The sequence below is a fragment of the Asparagus officinalis genome, chromosome 10 (assembly GCF_001876935.1).
Source record: "Asparagus officinalis chromosome 10, Aspof.V1, whole genome shotgun sequence".
In the NCBI taxonomy this organism is placed as follows: domain Eukaryota; kingdom Viridiplantae; phylum Streptophyta; class Magnoliopsida; order Asparagales; family Asparagaceae; genus Asparagus; species Asparagus officinalis.
Window position 1 is genome coordinate 72898335 of NC_033803.1, and position 19179 is coordinate 72917513.

At 37.0% G+C, this 19179-nt stretch overlaps 2 protein-coding genes across 2 annotated transcripts in view; one reads left to right on the forward strand and one right to left on the reverse strand.

The window, feature by feature from the left end:
• Nucleotides 4754–16160, forward strand: LOC109824984 (homeobox-DDT domain protein RLT3-like). Its single transcript, XM_020391635.1, has 17 exons — nucleotides 4754–4869; nucleotides 5025–5645; nucleotides 5926–5981; nucleotides 6355–6582; nucleotides 6720–6782; nucleotides 7035–7248; nucleotides 7325–7425; nucleotides 8245–8331; nucleotides 8443–8574; nucleotides 9726–9866; nucleotides 11860–11982; nucleotides 12087–12554; nucleotides 12799–13143; nucleotides 13244–13858; nucleotides 13977–14081; nucleotides 14213–14447; nucleotides 15502–16160. Exons 1-17 carry the CDS (start codon nucleotides 4785–4787, stop codon nucleotides 15522–15524), a joined length of 3642 nt encoding a protein of 1213 aa, XP_020247224.1. The 5' UTR covers nucleotides 4754–4784; the 3' UTR covers nucleotides 15525–16160.
• Nucleotides 18364–19179, reverse strand: part of LOC109826938 (subtilisin-like protease SBT1.2) — a 2348-nt gene continuing 1532 nt past the window's right edge. The window contains 1 exon segment of the mRNA XM_020393948.1: nucleotides 18364–19179. This exon segment is cut by the window's right edge and continues 7 nt beyond it. Coding sequence (XP_020249537.1) covers nucleotides 18524–19179 — 656 coding nt within the window. The 3' untranslated portion in view covers nucleotides 18364–18523.

Here is a 19179-nt window from a genome sequence, read left to right on the forward strand (position 1 = left end):
AGAAAGGGCAGAGGGGTACGTGGCAGGGCGCGGGTCGATTATATATGGAATCTTTTAGGGAAACTTTATTCAATACCGTTATCTGAAATTTAGTTATTTTCAACCCCCTCCGTAGCTGTCAAATTGTTAGCATACCCAAATTTCCAAAACGAATTAGTTAATGTACTTTGTAATGAAACCCCATACTCGGACATGATGATATTATCATGTCCTGCAAATTTTATTTAAACATGATTAAATCCATGAGAGTTATGCATACAACAAATTGAAAAAGGAAAAAAAAAACTTGTTGATCTGTAGTTATCGACACTCTAGGCCATCTGCAGGCATCTAAATGCTACTACTCCCACTGCACGAAAAAAATCTGCAAGAAAAGGTGATGAACATTCTTTAGGCAAATAATCAAATGATAAAAAAAATTCAAAGTAAAATTTCCTGACATAATTGTTAAAAAAAAGTTTGCGGAGTCTAATTAGTATTTAACAATAATTATATTAATATAGAAGGTAACAAGATTTATGATCAATCTTAATAAGAAAGTTATTGAGAATTCTCTGGAAATTCAATGACAGAACTTCCAAAATAAATGATAAACAAATATCCTTTGCCGGCCATGAACATCTATCATGGTGTTTTTCTCTTTTTCAAAAAATAAGCATGTTAATAATAAAATAGTATGATTCCTAATATCAATTTAAAAATATATTATCTAATCTAGCACTGACAAAAATGATTCACCACAACATGTCTTCATCTATATTTAGTTTGCAAACTTAATCAATTTTAAAGCTTTTACTTATAAAACAGAAGTTCACAGATTTTTTATTAATGGCCATAGTATCTGTGCCAATTTCTTCATCAAGCATTTTTCAAGTGACTCGACCTCTTTATATACTCGGTAGAATTCACAATAAATTAAGGGGGACTAGTTTTTTGAAACTCAGACTAAACAATGTATAAAATTACCTCTATAAATCCAGCAGCTCCCTTAGTTCTATTGTCTGCAATGCCTTGTCGAATATTGGAATTTTTTTGGAAGCCAACATTAATTAATCGAGAAACTCGTTGCATGGTCGGACGATCATTGGGGTTTGCCTTCAAACATCGAAAAGCCACAATTACCATCGATACCACTCCTTCAATAGAATCTTCTGTTGGGGGCAAATTAAATTCGAAAATCTAGCACATCTTTCAATAGTGTGTCGTGCACGTTGGCGGATGAGAATGAGGAGATGAGTTCACCACACCAAAGCTGTACACATCGCATTTCTCAGGGACCACCATTGTATAAGAAAGCTCTGTAAGAAAATAATCCAAACGAGATTTAGGCTGGAATTTTGTTAATGTGCAAACATTTTAATGTAAATGTGTCTTAGTATTGCATGAAGCTAGATAGAAGTGCAAAAAGTTCTCCTGAGGGTAAAAGAGAGAAAAATTCATTCTCGGGATGCAACAATAGGACTATAGGGGGTCTATTGGCAATTTGGCGATGATAGTACAGGGGGTCTACCTGCAATTAACCCAAAAAATAGCGTACATAAAACACTAACCTGGGGCGAGATATCCACAGGCGCCAGCAAGAGTGGTCCAATTTGTTGAACTACCACGTAAATTTTTTGCAATTCCGAAGTCTGAAACATGAGCTCGGAAGTCCATCCATATCCAATAGAATGTTGTTGCACGTAATATCTCGGTGTACTATCGCAGGATCGCAGTCATGATGCGTGTAAGATAAAGCATGAGCTACGTCTTTCAGAATATCTACTCTTTTAGCTGTTTGTTGCAAAGTTATTTTGTGGTTTTGCATGCATAAGAAGAACTCAGCCTGTGTGAATAGTGAGATAAATGTAAGGAAACCCCAGGCTTAGGCGAAAACTGAGACTGACATAAAGGCGTATCATCCAACAAGAGGCTGCTGTCGCTTCTTTGAGCTGCGGAGGGGTCAAGACAATTAATGGAAGCACAAGTTGGCTCATAAATCTGCTTGGTTGCAGGTTTACTCCTGATCAAGACACGAGGCAAGAGATTACAACCGTGCATGTGAATGGACAGACTGGAAGTAGTTGCTATGCTTGCACCAGTTATCTGGATCTAAGGTTTGCTATTTTTGACATTTGGGTCTGCACTGAAAATAAAAAAGAAAATATCAATGCAAAAAACAACCATCTTCATTTTCTTTCTTTGGCCTTTTAGAAAATGCTCGAGCCTGATTTTACCGATAATAGACTAAACTAATATTTACTTACATAGATCAACAGAGGGATGAAGGGATGTGAAAGTAAAGAAAAATTTGCGCAAGGCGTTCTACCTTTGCGCAATGGCGGTTGGTTGAGCCATAACCCCGCTAAACGTGAAGCACTCCTCTCGATATCTTCTTCAGTTTGGCACTTTTGTGAGGCATATGCTCTATGAGTAGGTAGGTAGGTATTAAAACTCGGCCACAATTGACAGGTACAGATCAATTCTAAATGGGCATGAGTCATAAACTGGGCAGCTTGGTATACTTGTTTTTAATAATTACCATTCAGTTATGTTATGCCTAATTTGTTGAGCTATTATAAATGCTCGCGGTTTACCTCCTCAAAATTTCTTGATACCATTTACAGTATTTCGCCGCAGGTGGTGATGCACGCATGGCATAAACATGAAACCGAAGAGAATGTTTTGGCTGTATTGTTAAGGGAACAAACACTTTTCTTAATTTTCCAGGACTTTTTCCAAGCTCAAGGGCATTTTCGTTGATTTTTCCTTGTGAGAAGTCATTTTAAGGGTGCTTCTTCTTGTTCTTCCTAATATAAGACATATTCAGAGTTTTTTAAAAAAATGAAGTTTTACCTACTAATTTGATAGATGGATACAAGAATGCATCATTATTTGTTCAAATCCGGATTGTATATGGATTCACTTTGATGCATTTAGATACATTATATACTAGACGAGGCTTCATAAAAAACCAAGACAATTTTCATATTTGGATGTGAATTCATTAGCAGAAAAGACCTTCCAAGATACTGATTTTTACGAATCTAAACCCCAACCCATGCTTTCCAATCTCTTATACTTTGCTCCCCTACTAATCTGATGTTTTACCACATGTAATTAAAAAGCATTAAACCAAACCAATCTAGTTATCTGTTTTTTTTTTTATGTTTTTCTCTTTCTGGACAATGCAATTTATCTCGCAAATTATGGCTTTTATACGATCCGGACCGGCCCGCAAATAACATTGGGCCGGGTAAAGTATTTGATACCCGCTTAAGTGAAGTCCGACCCGATAAAACTAAGATTTTTCTAAAACCCTAGCTCGATCAGCTTCTACCCTCCACAGTCCCATGCTCTCTCTCTCTCTCTCTCTCTCTCCTTCTCTCTCTCTCTCTCTCCTCCCTACCCCACCATCCCCCCCCCCCTCCCCCGGCCCAGACTTCAGCCCCTCTCTCCGAGCTCTCCCACCTCCGCCGGCTACCGGAGCGCATACCGCCGAAGATCTCTCCGCTGCGCCGACCACCGGGCCGAGGTAAAGAGGTAAGTTTCTATTTGCTTCCTCCCCATCCTCTCTTGGTGATGTTGAGTCTCGGAATTATGAAATTATTTATGAAATTGTTATGGGACCACGAGATGGAAGTAGGAATTAGGTTTCTTTTCTGGTGCAGAGGGGGTTCATTTCATTGGTAAGTGTGTATTTCAATTAATTTCGTTGTGCTGAAGGTTCGTGTGATGAAAAGTTTATGACTTGATTGGTGATTTTTGAGAATTGTACATTTCATCTGTCGTAATCGCATTCCCTCTTAATGTTTACCGCCATTTTTCTGTATTCCCTCTTAATTCTCAGGAATTTCTTAGTTTTCTTTAGTTCTGTGTTTTCTTGGATATTTTTGCACCAATTTATAAAGGAAAAATGAGGATGGATACAGATGCTGGGTCAATAGCCTAGAAGCAATCATTGATTTCTATAACTGTCACAAATGCGTATAATGGTTAGAATGTGATGCCTCTTTTCAGTGATATCAAATTGGTTTTTCTTTCAAAAGTAGAATTAGAAATGAATATGTTTTGAATTTTAATGGTGAGTTGTTAGCTAGACGGTAATTTAGGGGCACTGGAGTGGTTCCCTAAGTTTCCGGCAAACTGAAGGTTATAAGTTCAAATATTGTAGAAAAATTAAAGCTTTTGGATGTTTCTGAGAATTATCTGAAAAACCCGCAACAAAGCCGTTTTTTCCATTCGAGACCTCTAAGTTGAAAGTTATGAAATAATTTCCACAAGTTTTACACTAAGATCTAAAGATCTAATAATCGAGTATCCCCTACTAAAAAGGGTTGATAGACTTGAGATGGGATTTTACAAAGAAAAGCAAAGCTTTCCAAATCAGCAAAAAATTTGCTGAAGTATAAGTTCTCTCATACCTGAGCATCGATAATATTGATGCTGTGCTTTAGTGGACAGCAAAAACTTCCACGGTCATAGGAGACATGCCACATGACAAGAAGACATGATTATCGTTATCAAATGGTTGTGTTATATGTGTGAAGCATGTGATTCATATTTAAACGCTGGTCCAAGGAGTAACTTGTATCTAGGAGTTAATAAGGAACGGCTTTGTTGTATGTTTTTAGCTTTTTGTATTCATAAAACTCAGAGATCACATATTTTCTTAAACCAAGTATGTTCAACAACTTTACTGTCAGCTGAAGTTTATATATAAACACTTCAAAATTTTAATCTAATTTGTGCACCTAACTTTTACTTTAGGAGATGTACTCCTGGTAATTCTGGATTCATGGACAATGATGTCATCAGCAAAAAGAAAGACCATGTCACAACAGAAAAAAACTCCATTTCAACTCCAGTTTCTGGAGAAATATTACTTAGGTAATTCCGATCTTGCAACTACTCTTACCTGAGTTGGTGGAATTTTTTTCGCATTAGTCTTGCATGGTTTTGTTCTCTTTTCTTAGTTGTCAGTTCAAGCCAAAAAAATGCAGCTGATTACATGCTTCTCTGTCACTTATTATACACTAATGCAGAGGAGAAATATCCAAAGCAAACAGCCATGGAAGAGTATGCTGCATCCCTGAATTTGACATACAAGCAGATACGGACATGGTTTGTTGAAAGGAGAAGAAAGGAAAGAAGGGAAAATGAAGTTCGTGGCTGCAATAAGGGCCTTTTAGAGGGACTACACAAGTTTGGCTATATCAAGTCTAGAAAGAACACAAATGTGATCAGTGGCCTGTGTAGGAACAGGTCAAAATCTATGATTAGTTCAAAATACAGCATGGCAATTAGTCAAGAATTAGGTCATTCAATGGATACTGTATTGTTTACTAGTAATGAGAGCTGCAAAAAGAACAGGAAGAAGCCAACATCTAGGAAGAACTGTAAAAATTCATCAGATATGGGAGATATGAGATATAATACTTTTTCTAAATGTCATCAACCATGTAACCACAAGTTAACTGTGCTTCGGGGGAAGTGTTGTGAAGTAGCCAACAACTATCAGCATATTGGCCAAAAGAATCGCCAAGTCTGCCTCCAAAGTTTATTCTCTAAGGACTATATCTTGAAGAGAATATTCCGCAAGGATGGTCCTCCACTTGGGGTAGAGTTTGATTCCCTTCCCAGCAGATCTTCTAATTTTCTTACAGGTACATCCTACCTCTTGTTTTTCTCAGCTACTTAAATATTAGCATGAAGCTTGCATACTCGTGCTTTTTAGACAAAGTTGAAACAGATTTTCATTTTGATTTTATTTACCTGATGCATATCTCTAATATGTGCCTTATTGAGATTTGATGCCAACATGTTGGTAATGTAGCTTGCCACATATTACCATCTTTTCTAAGTTTCGTCCAAAATTTCCCCTGAATTTGTGGGATCTTTGTTTATCCTTACATAGTATTTTCTTATGCGTTTGCATGTGACCAGCTTCTGAAACAAGACTTTCTTATCGAGACAGCCAGAGGGTCCCAAAAAGGAAAAAGGTACTTAATACTATTTCTAATTACTTTACTATCCAGCTCTTTCCTTTCCCATGCAGTAGTTGACACATACTTATATGATATTAAAAAAAAGCTAGATGACAGAATTTTTTATGCTTATCTTTTTGGTTCAGAGTGCTATCTTTTTGGCTTGCTGGCATCTGCGGATGTCAGTAAGTAATGTTACCTTCTGTTATGATTCAACCTCAGTACTTTTAATTTTGATCGAACTTTAAACATCATGATCGAATCATATGGGGAAAATGTTAATTTTTATGATATTTATCTTATGTCTATTACCTAAGGCAATTAAAATTTGAAAATGTTTTCCCCTTAGTTTCTTCTTTCTATTAACGTTACTCACATTGATGTGCAGTTGCTTTATCATACTGTGGAATCTGGACTGGAAGATGTTTCCACAACAAATTATGGTATTGGGAAAGGTTTGATGACGGTGTGGCGTGCAACAAACCACAATAAGGTGAATTGCCCATCTAAAATTAATATTTTGGATGGAGGTGCTGCACAGATGCCATTTAACTCTTCCTTTAAGGAGACACTATCTCGGGCATCCAAAGGAATGCAGCAGCGTAAACTTGTTCCGGTAGTCATCTACCTTTTTCAATTTCTGCAGTGTTTGCTATTTTTCGTTCATATGCGCACTATTAGCTCTTATCTGCATGCCTATTGTTTTCATATTGAGAGGGATGTTACTCTTACATTATTCATCCCTGTTTCCAGAAACAACATAGTTGGCAGAGAAAGTTTCAGGAGAAGAGAAGGCCTCCCCAAAAAAGAAGAAAGGTAATAATTGCCTTCTGATTATCGAACATTGGGTACTATTAATGTAAAAAAGTCATGCAAGCAGCAAGGAAGCTTCTGAACTAGTTCCTTCCTGGCATTTCAATAGGTAGACAGATTCAAAAGTACTGATGGCATACACATTGTCAAAAATTTTTTTTTTTACTCCCGAGGAGTATTCGATTGCAGACATGCATCTTAATTGTGATGAAAGTTTGGAACTTGAAATCATCAGGCTTTGTGTTTACTACTCAGGTACCATGTAGCAAGGATGCCAACCAAAAGAGACCTCCATGGACGACCTGCAAACTTGCAATTCAAGATCCAATTCTAGAACAGTCAAATGCATTGGCACAATTAGTAGATGATGAGGAGTTAGAGCTGAGAGATTTACAAGCGGGACCAAAGCCATTAAGATGTTCTGCTCATTTTGCTTCAGATGGAAGACATGATTGTCCACTTTGTAAAGGTGTGTTCATTTCCTTGGAATTATATCATGGAACCCCTATGCAAAGTGTCACAGTAAGTTTTTCTTTGTCTTCCAGACTTGCTGGCCAGGTTTCCTCCTGAAGCGGTCAAAATGAAGCAGCCATTCTGTACAAGGCCTTGGGATACTTCTCCAGAGCTCGTGAAAAAGTTTTTCAAGGTTATTGGTCAACTGAGTTGTTGTTATTTGCTGAATGAAAGGATCACGTTGCTTGCTCTCGAGTAGCAAAACTTCCCTTCTCTACTCATAAGATATATGGAGACTAATATGATATTGTTTCTTAAATTCTCCCTCTGACTGCAATTAAGTTTCATGTGTACGTGTGTAATCATGCATGTGTGAGTGAAGGGGAATTTATGAAGAGAGTTTTGTTTCCCCTTTATAATTTGGTGGCACTTATCTTTTGGAATTTCCTGTAAACAATTTCTTTTCTGTCATTAACTTGTTGGTACATGGAATATGTGTACTTTCACCTATAAGCCAGTCAACCTTCTTAAGTTATTTGTTTAGACCTAGTACAACAACAATAGCAACAGCAAAACTGTTAGCGGAAATTTTTAGGTTTTGCTGCATAAATTCTTTTTCTTATTCTTCGTTTAAGCTCTATAGTAGTCACCTCTGGTAGTACACAACAGTGATATCCTTTTTTTTGCTCCAGTCCATGTTGTTCGTCATTCTAATCCTCCCTTGTGATCAATTGCGAACCGGTAACTGATTATGGGGCACTGATTTTTTGTCCAGTGTGCATGTTTAGATCATGAAATGATTGTTTTCTCTCTACTACTCACTTGAAGAATGCATTAGTTAAAATGCATGAAGTAAGCTTGCTTAAACTTTTACTTTTGTTGAATCTCACATGTTATAAACAGTTTTTGTGGTCACAAAAGCACAAATAACTCATTATTTTCTTCTGAACATTTGATGCATTTGTATTTGTAATGTTATGTATTGAATCATTGATGTCTATTTCCTGATCAGGTGCTCCGGTTCTTGTATAGTAATGCTGCTACCATTGAGATACACCCCTTCACTATTGACGAACTAGCCCATGCATTCACTGATAAGGTTATTTTATTTAAGTTTTGGCTTACACTTGAGGGCCATGTATTGATTCCATTTGTAATGTTTCATACCCGTTTCATCATAAAGTACTGAAAGCATTCTTATATGCTCTAGGATTCCATGTTGCTAGGAAAGATTCATGTGGCTCTCCTCAAGCTTCTTCTGCTGGATGTTCAAAGGGAGGTGACTGCTGGATCAATTTCTCGAGCACCGAAAGATGGCAGGTTTCTTGGGTTTTTACACTTTGTAAGTCTAAGATGTCATGCCAAATGCATACTGAACCATGATCTTGCTATCTTTTTTATTGTTATTAGTATCACCTGTTTACCTATTTTTTCATAACACGATAGATCCATGCAAGAAGTCTCAAACTTAACTACACTTCTTCAGTATAGGAGATTTTCATTTTGACTATGCTTCTTCCGCATGGGAGGTTTTTATTTTGATTAACTTGTCACTTCTGTACATCACTAGAACAGTTAATGTGTTGCATACAATTTTCTAGATTTACTGCTATATATATATTTGTATGTGTTAATAGATACATGCCTGTGCTTACGCATATATTCATGCACATAAGGGCATGTATACTATGCTTGCTAAGAATGTAGTTATGCATGCACATGTAGGTATATGTATAGTAAAAATGTGCAAATGAGGCATATCTTGAGGTGTTTTAGGCGAGAATGCCTTGAGACACCCACTAAAAGGCAGGAGAAAGGCGTAATGTCAGCATATTGCACAAGGATCAGTGTACTCCTTTTTTTCGCTTACACGAAGCTTGCGCTTTTTAGACTGGTTCAAAGTATGATTTGTTTCTTAACTCTTTTGCATTTTCATGGTTGGATCAAAGCTATGGGTTTAGCACTTTGAATAAGGTTAAAAAACAAAATACAATGCTAGCTCTTGTTAATAATAAGAACTTGATCGATAATTATATTAACTTAAATTTATTTCTTCTTATTTTGTGACATTAACAAAAGATATAGACTGATGTATTGGAAATTAACATGAGTTTACGGTTCACCTATCAGAGAGTTCATCTATAAGATTGGTCTAACATTTTCCTCATGTGGTGTTAACACTGATACATACTGCTGCTGTTGGAATCTATCTGAGTGAAATTACCCTTCTGTCTGACTGGACGCTGGAAATTCGATCAGTTTACGCTCACCATAAGTAAAAGTAGGTTTTAGTATGTGTGCAACTGAAACTAATTTTGTCTCAGGCAATCATGCATAATATAATTTTCATAAAAATGAAGTAAGTTGGATTAACTACACTAATTTATCTACTTAGTGTTTTGCCTATTTACCTTTTTAAATCCTGTTGTCAATGTTAGTCTGATTGTGTAAGTTTTTGTTTCAGTGAATATCTCATAGATATTGGTTTTATAGGTGAGAGAACACGAGATTGACGTGCATGTATGGAGTCAATCTCTTAATGCTCTTACATGGGCCGAAGTATTGAGGCAGGTTCTTACTGCAGCAGGTTTTGGTTCAAAGTCTAATAGTGCAAGGAGAGAAATCTTCAGTAAGGTACTACTGAACTGTACTTCAGAGTCATCAAGTTCTCAACTGTAGTTAAGAATTATCTTGTCGGACATGTACACTTACATATGTACTGTTCTTTCCTGTGGAAGTACGTAATATAAAATGCTTAGCCCCTAACTCATATTTCCTAAAATGTTTTCATTGTAAGGAAAAAAACAATTAAATTTGATGTCAGTGTGATATTAACCTAATTTCCTTTGGATTATAAGGTACTACTAAGTTGCAAAATTGCATTAGTAGTGCTCGTTGAATGCTGGCATGATGCGTTAATGTTAAATTATGTAGTATTGATTACAATATCACTATTGGTAATACTAATACACATACTATGCTGTCAAACTTGAAGCTTCATTTTGCAGGTTTTCTTTTCAGCATCAATGATTTTTACCTTTGATTTTATGTTATCAGTAGTATTTGAATCATCTCTTCTCCTGGCTTTGCTCAATTTCCTCATTGTTAAATTGCCTTACAATATCCTAAAACTTTCCATATCTGCATAAGTTGGGAAGACAAGAAATCCCTTGCTTTATGACATCTTATACATGTTCATTATTCAGTGGAATTAAAGAGTACGAGGTTTATAATATTATAATATTATTAATTCTGACAGCATATTCCTGAAACTTTTCATATTACCATAAGTTAGAAAGACATATACCTAATATCCCTTCCGTTGTGTCAAGTAAACTGAGGTTTCTAATGTTTAATATTAGTACTATCTTTCAGCTCTTGATTCAAAACTTAAGAATGTTTCAGAAAAGGTAATCTGCACATGTTATGTTTGGGGCTCTCTCTCTCTCTCTCTCTCTCTATATATATAACTTTCTTGTTTAATAGCTGACATGAAGGTTCCCTTCACCTCTGGATGAAACTTATTTGTCCAGCAGCTTAAGTTTTTTGCTTATTAACCCAAAGTGTACCCTGATTTATTTTTAAATCAGGGTAAACTTTCTTGTTTAATAGCTGACATGAAGGTCCCCTTCACCTCTGGATGAAACTTATTTGTCCAGCAGCTTAAGTTTTTTGCTTATTAACCCAAAGTTTACCCTGATTTATTTTTAAACCCGCTTACTTCTATCTACACCCATAAACCCAAATTACTTTTTGTATTTATCTTTAAACCCAAAAGTATAATGTACAACTATACATGTACAAAACTATCCAGAATGCCATTCAATTTCTTCTCTCTGACAAAATAACTCATTCCTTTCACTTCAATGGCATCCTTCCTCCTCCAACCCAATTCCTCCAAATCTATCACCACCACCTCCTCTCCCCTCTCCTCCTACCACCACCTCTCACCCTATCCTCTCCCTCCTCTGCCAAGTCCTCTATCTCCTCCAATACCTATAAGTATAGCAACAAATCTGTAAGTATAACAATAACACCCGTAAATACAGCAACAAAATCCGTAAGTATAGCAACAAAGCCTCTAAGTTAATGAGGAGGAGGTAGAAGAGGTGGGTGTTTAGGAAAAAAGTGATGAGCAAGTGGAGGAGAGGGAGAAGTGGCATAGAGAGGGTCGAGAAGGGTCCAAACAAAGAGGTGAAGAGGATGAGAAGAGGAAGAAGAATAAGTTATGGGTTAAGACTTAAGAGAGAAGGAAGAGGAAGAAGGCAAGCGCATTTTGGGGTTCTTTTACCTTTTTCTGTAAATAAGATACAGAAAATATGGTGTATAAGTATATCTAATGTTTTGGGCTTAAAAAGGAAAGGAAAAAATAGTTTGGGTGTATAGGTATAGATAGAAGTAAGTGGGTTTAAAATTAAATGGGGGTAAAACTTTGGATTTACCCTAATAATAATTTTCCTCCTTCCTTGTTCCTTATCATGATTGGTTTTTCTGTGGGAGTGTTCTTTCTGGTTTTGTTTCTTTCTCAAGTTCATCTAAAGATAAAATACTGTTTTATGGAAGAATACTGATATTCATGTTTAAATGAACCGCCTTGTAGTTGACCACTTATGTTTCTGTTTTATAGGAGAGGAATCAAATGGTAAAATATGGTCTACGCCCTCGTACGCTTAAAGGTGAACTATTCACCATATTATCTGATCAAGGAATTGGTGGACTAAAAGTTAGTGAGCTAGCAAAAACTTCTCAGGTGTGGTTAATAGATTATTTTTATTAGTGACAATATTTTGTTTTCATATACGATAGAAAAACAGGTGTACAGTTAAATGACAATTCATTTCTATTGTTCATTAGATTGTTGCGCTTGACCTACCTTGCACCAAAGAAGAAACAGAGCAACTAATTTGCTTGACGCTATCAAGTGACATTACATTATTTGAGAAGATTGCACCTGCTGCATATCGCCTTCGTATTAACCCGAATATTAAAGGGAAGGAGGAGCATCAATCTGAGAGTGAGGATTCAGGCAGCGTGGATGATGATTCTGGAGGTAATAGTGGTAGCAGTAGTGATGAGTCTGATGGTTCTGAGGAGTCGAACTCAGCAAGCCATGGACAAAGGATAGTCAAATACAGACACCGAAGAAAAAGAACAGGCCAAAAAGTGACCGAGTATAATGAGATTGATGAGAGTTATTCAGGGGAAGCATGTGTTCTAGGACTGATGGAAGGTGAATACTCAGATTTAAGCATTGATGAGAAGCTTGAGGCTTTAACAGCTTTGGTTGACCTTGCTGGAGCTTGTTCCAGTTTGGGAATTGAGGTAATATTAAACCGGATTTTCTTCACAGTTTTTGCAATCAATCCATGCCCATTCCATTTAAACATTCCATTTAAAGACTGTAGTCTGTGTTCTTGTTTCCTTGCCTTATTACTTGTTTCATTGACCTTCCTACCAAATAATAATTATTCTTGAAGAGTGTTCCACCAGAAGCATGTATACCTGGATGCTTCCTGGAGTTGGTTAATCTTAAAATATTTACCTTGGATTTGAAATGGTTATGTAGGAACGCACAGGAGATATACCAGAAACTGTTTCCAGTATGCTATACCATGGATCAGGTGCAAAAATAAAGAAATCATTGATGGACCCCCACCTATTGTCACAAAATCTGGAAATAGTCTCACAAGCATCTAAGAAGGGGCAATCTTCCTTAACAAAGAGCAGTATTGCTAAAGACAAATCTGGGCATGACCTGCATGCAATGCAATCAATATGTTTAGGATCTGATCGTAGATACAATAATTATTGGCTGTTTCTGGGTCCATGTGACATAATTGATCCAGGACATCGGCAGGTTTATTTTGAGTCTTCTGAAGACGGCCACTGGGAGGTCATCAATACGCCACAGGTTGCTTCTTAACTGCTATTCTGTTAATCAATCAATTTTTCCATTGTGATTTTCTTAAAACTCTTCTCTTATCCTGTTCACTGTTTATTGACTACTGTAGGCTTTGGATGCTCTGCTATCAGCTTTAGACTGCAGGGGTACAAGGGAAGCTCGTCTTTTTGGATCGTTAGATAAGAGGGAAGCATTTCTCTGCCAGGCTATGAATGATTGTACGGCTACTGACTATATCAGCAGGCAAAAAAGTGGGCCATCTGACTTGGATAATAATAGTGGCGGTGGCTCGTCACCTATTTCTGACGTAGATAATATTCAAGATTCTGTTGACTCCATGAAAAGACATTCATCTGCATCCTGTGCTGTGGCTGTTGAACTCGGAAAGAGCAGGAAAGAAAAGAAGCAGAAGTGGGATCGACTGCAAGCATTTGATAAATGGGTTTGGAATGATTTCTATTCTGATCTAAGTGCTGTTAAAAGAAGTAAACGGTCTTACATGGAATCATTAGCTCGGTGTGAGCAGTGCCATGATTTATACTGGAGAGATGAGAAACATTGCCGAATATGTCATACCACTTTCGAATTAGATTTTGATCTTGAGGAAAAATATGCAATTCACACAGCAACATGTAGGGTAACCGAAGATAGCTGTGATTTTCCCAAGTATAAGGTTCTACCTTCACAGTTGCAAGCCCTTAAAGCAGCAACTCATGCAATTGAGGTAACACCTTATTAAATAATAAATCTACATGTCATATTATGTTTGTGCCTTTCCAAAGAAAAATACATCCGTGAATTTGTCCCGTTTGTGAATGCTTATTCTAGTTTAAATCTTTTAGGCGTGCATGCCCAAGGTTGCTTTATCAGATGCTTGGTCGAGATCGGCTCACAAGCTTTGGGTTAAGCGGCTTAAACGCACATCATCCTTGCCAGAGTTTCTGCAGGTTTTTTTTTTTTTGCTTTCAAATTATACTTTTGTTAAATTATCATGAATTTGTTTAGACTATAGTTAAGAGTATGGTTTCCAAACAGCTTTATTTATTTATTTATTTATTGGTGGCGGGATTTAAAACAGGTTCTTGCTGATTTTGTTGGGGCAATAAATGAAGAGTGGCTGTATGAATGTGCTTCAGCTTTAGGTACAAGTACTGCTCTAGACGAGGTCATTGTATACTTTCAGACTATGCCACAGACTACCTCTGCTGTTGCACTTTGGATGGTTAAGTTGGATGCCCTCATTGCTTCTCAGTTAGAGAAGGTTCAATCCGAACAAGTAGCACAAATAGCAGAAAAGAGACCTCAGCCGAAAAGTATGTCCTCTCTGCACTGTAGTTTGTTTTTTAATTATCTCCTCCCTAGTGTTTGTAGGTTTGTAAATGTAAAAGTTGTTAGTATCACATTGTCTCTGAATTTTCATAATATGCTACTTTTATCATGGCTTTTATATATTGACCATTCGTTTTCTCATCATGTACTGTGAGACCACCCTTTGCAGGGTAGAAGTTGAATTAGTGAGGTATTGTAGCTGGTAAAAGAAACTTTTATTATAATGAGAAATAAAATAATTAGAGATATCTGTTTAAATTCCATTACATATACAAATTTAACTTGTTTGGCTGCTAAAACAAACTGTGCATACTATATATTTGGGAGAGAACCCCTCATAGGACAGTCCACTTAAGAAGGGTTGAGGAAGCTGTTGTTGTGGTGCCATGAATACAAAAATGCAGGAATATTAAACTTCACCAATAAGAGTGTTCTCTCTTTGATTAATCACACTTTTTAGCCTACTACATCCCTTTTCCTTTACTACCATCTCCTTCTTTCAGGCACTGGACCTGATATTATTGTCAGGAATACCAATGATCCTAGTAGCCCAGTCTATTTATTCTGGACAGCTAGGTCTTACCTTGCCCTTATCATAGTCGACAATTAAACAAGTTGTCATGGTTGGTATAGGAGTGAGGAATTTGGTCCAGAGTGCTTGAAGGTTTGGTGATCATGATTTATGACTAACCTGTTTTTATAATATTAACCAATAACCAAAATCATCTTGGTGATCGGTCATGTGTGTGTGTGTGTGTGTGTATAATTTCATATTGCTTATTGTTATAATTTAAAAATTAACATAAAAAGAATTAGCTAGGACATAACATCATTCCACAAAGAAAAAATTTGTCAGAAGCACATTTCTAGATCGAGGAATCAAAGTTTGTTGAACCTGTGCCCCTATATTTGATTTACGTCTGTACTTTTCAGTGCGCCTTTTCATAGTTTAACATTTGTCCGGTTGATGTTTCACAGGATTTATGTTGAAAAATACTGACACATGAAATCTTTTCTTTATTATTATTTTTCCTTCAGGAAGGCGTATCTGCACAATGTAGTTAACAAGTTCATTGCTGTATCCGGCACACTTGAGACTCCAACTGGAGAGTCGGTTTGGTTTCAGCAGATCCATAGATTGCTCGTCAAGGCATTAAAAATATTGAAGCAAGCATTGGTTCCTATAATATAACAGGAACATTTTTTGGCAGTAGCAATGAGAGGTCACAGCCTTAGTGGCCTTCTGATGTGGATTTACTCCTCAAAATGAGCAGATATACTGGAACTGCTAGGATTCTGCTGATTCTGATTGCTTAATGTATGAGGCAGTCAAGCTGCTCTAAGGATGCAGGCAGTCGATCAAGCTAACTGACACCACTAAGATGCCGACTATATTCTCAGAAGTTATAGATTCCATGTAACACTGTTATACAAGCCTTTTACAGTGCAAACACCATTGTTGTTAATAATCACTACTTGTATCTGGATCTTATACTCGTAAAGGTTTGGCCAGAATCACTTCATTATCCTTCTGAATTTGCTGCCGTCGGGAATCCTTTGGCTGGCGAGTTTCTTTTTTTTTTTAATAAAATTTATTTTTTGACCTTGTCATGTAATTTTGAATAGAGACTTGTATTGAGTTTTGAATGTAAATTTTATGAGCGGACGTCTCTGTGTACAATATTTCCTGTTCTTTTTGCTCTCTTTTCTATTAGGAGGGAATCATGTTATGCTATTCAGGGGAATACGTGCTTCCTTCCGTGAACCCTTTTGTGCGGTTGGCTTCTGTTTATTTCAAGTTGTGCCGATGATTTCTTTACAAATGATCGATCACCGTTGAGACATACAGTGTTCTTGAGCTTCACATTGCCTTCCATCCTTATACATCGACTATTGAACTTCACCTGGGTTTTCGCCGTGCATGGATCTCTCTCTCTCTCTCTGCGCAAGCGCACGCTTATTGTACTTTGGACTTTGGGGCATTATGAGCAGGGAAATTTGGGAACATTTCGTATCGCTAGGTGTTTTGTTTCGGTCAAGAGTAGGTGGTCAGAGTGACTTATAATAAGATACTTTTCTGGCTAATAGACCACCGTGACATATTTCACAAATGAACAAATTTTCAAAACCGACCGATTTTATTTTATTTTTCAAAATCGACCGTTTTTTTTTATTTATCAAAATCGACCCGGTTTTGTGATTAGCAGGTTAATCACTATCCTAAATAGTCGGGGTTACCAACCCCGACTATTTAGGAGGGTGTTAAACCCTAATTAAATGGTGATTAACAGGTTAATCACTATCCTAAATAGTCGGGGTTGCCAACCCGATTATTTAGGATAGTGATTAGCCTTCTAATCACAAAACCGGGTCGATTTTAATAAATAAATAAAAAGTCGATTTTGAAAAAAAAAATCAGCCGGTTTTGAAAAATTGTTCTTCACAAATAGCTTATTTCGGCTTATGAGCAAAACTACCGGAGTTGATCAAGTAAAAAGAGCAATATACTCCTCATCATTTTAAAATTTTCAAACCTAATTTATCTCTCTCCGATCTTGTTAAAGTATATTTTGGTCATTTGAAAACAGTGATAACTTAATGAGGTACTCATCTGTTGAGGGCGCTCTACAATTGAAAATGATTATATAGAACCCCGCTAAATTTATCAAACGGCCCATTCTTCAACTTTCTACCCCCTACATAAAATTTCCGATTTCACCATAATTTTACTCAAAATTCCCCGGAATCTTTTAAACTTTCTACCCCCCTCCAAAGAATTTCCGATTTCACCAAAATTTTACTCAAAAATCCCTACTAGTACTCATCACTCTCTACAAAAATCTCGTGAAATTCCTCAAGGAGTTGAAATTTCTTTCGCAAAGCGAAGTCAATCCAGCCTCCTTCGATCGAACCCACTCCCTTAATAGTAACCCGCGAAGTCTCCATCTTCAAAATCCCTCCCTGGCGCGGTCAAGCATTGCGTTTGTGGGGTTAGGGTTTGGGGATTGAGGAATGAGGCGCGTTTGATTTCGGATTGATGATATCCATCCCCCCGCCCTGAATCGTCGGCTGCTTTAAGGTATACAATACGGTTTGGTATTTTGATTGAGAAATTTTGGATTTTGATGCAAGCTGCTGTTTGTTTGGTTATGGATTTTATTTTAATTTGTTGTTGTTGTTGTTTAAAAAAAAGAGTCAAATTTCGAGTGCAAAGATTTTAATGGGGCCTCATTGTAGTCTATATGTCATTCATGACCATGGTCATTTAAAACAGTAACCCCTTGGATAGTAGATATATAGATTAATGAGAGGTAAAATGAAAGAATGCTAATATTTGCGTTTTAAGTAGCCGCATTCACCTCCAAAGCATAATACTAGACAGAATCCATCCGAGAGAAATCTAATAGGAGCTTTCCACAAGCATAATACTAGACATACTCCAAAATAAAATGACATGACTATAGTATGGGAGGATATTAATTTTTGATGGCCTTGTATTCGAAGGCAATACTAGATATAGGGGCATCTGATACAGGGGTTGGTATTTTATCGGAGGTTTACTATTGAACTGCCTTAGGAAGAATTTGTGCCAAGCTTCCTGACATACATTCAGATTCAATAACTGTCTCATTGCTTCTGCAAGTTGCATGTAGATTGCCTAAGGGATTAGGCTGTAATAGTTTATCAAAATGTGGATGGTAACATACACATAATTAAGCATTTAGTTTTCTTATTTATGCGCCCGCAATAAGTAGAGTTATTTTTTAATGGGTGGTGATTGTACTGTGCATAACCATGTACTTCTTTTGGTAATGCTATTTAGTCATAAAACTCATATAACAACTATATGTAAGTACTGATCACTTCATAAAATTTTTAATTTGTGACTGCCAATAGATCTCAGCTGGGCAACCTAAGATATTTTATTTCCATATCATAAGCATGTATTTTCATGCATTCCATGCGTAAGTTATTATACTATAGAAGCAGCATTTGTATGCGTCTCCTATTTATTTGGTAAATTGCTCTTAAAGCATATAGAGAAAGAACTCTAGGTCTTTCAAATAACATAAACAGAGAGCGGGCTTCTCACTTGGTAGTTGTCTGAGACCCACATTAGTTGCCCTTCTAAGTGTTGAAAACGCTTCACGGAGTCCTTTATGCTGAATTTAACAGTATAAGTTTTCTTCTCATTTACCTCTACAAATTGAAGCTTACTTGGAGATGCACTTATATTCAATCCCTTGGGTTCATCAATCTTTACTGCATATACAGAGTTTGCTTCACCTACATTCGTCACCATCCTTGTAATTGTAGTGCCCTCAGAGGCCGATGAGTTTACCTTAACGGAGATAGAAGGGTAGTTCAGATGTTCTGCTTTGATTTCATCTACTGAAGAGCAGTTAACCATCTGGTGAACGATCGAGGTATCATTATAGTTATTGTACAAGCTACAGAGGTATCTGGCATAGTCGTTTGGCTCAATATCATAGATTAGTCCTGGATCATTGGCTGCTTGTGGATTTACGTGTCCAGACCCTATTGCAAATAGGTCTGCAGGGCCTAAATCTGGTTGTGCTTCGTCTGCTATAGGATTCCCATCACGATCTCTTATGTAAGCGGTTGTCATAATTGCTGATTTAATTGCTGCAGGGGACCAATCAGGGTGACTGGCTTTAATCAGTGCTGCCACCCCGGCAAGGTGGGGTGTGGCTA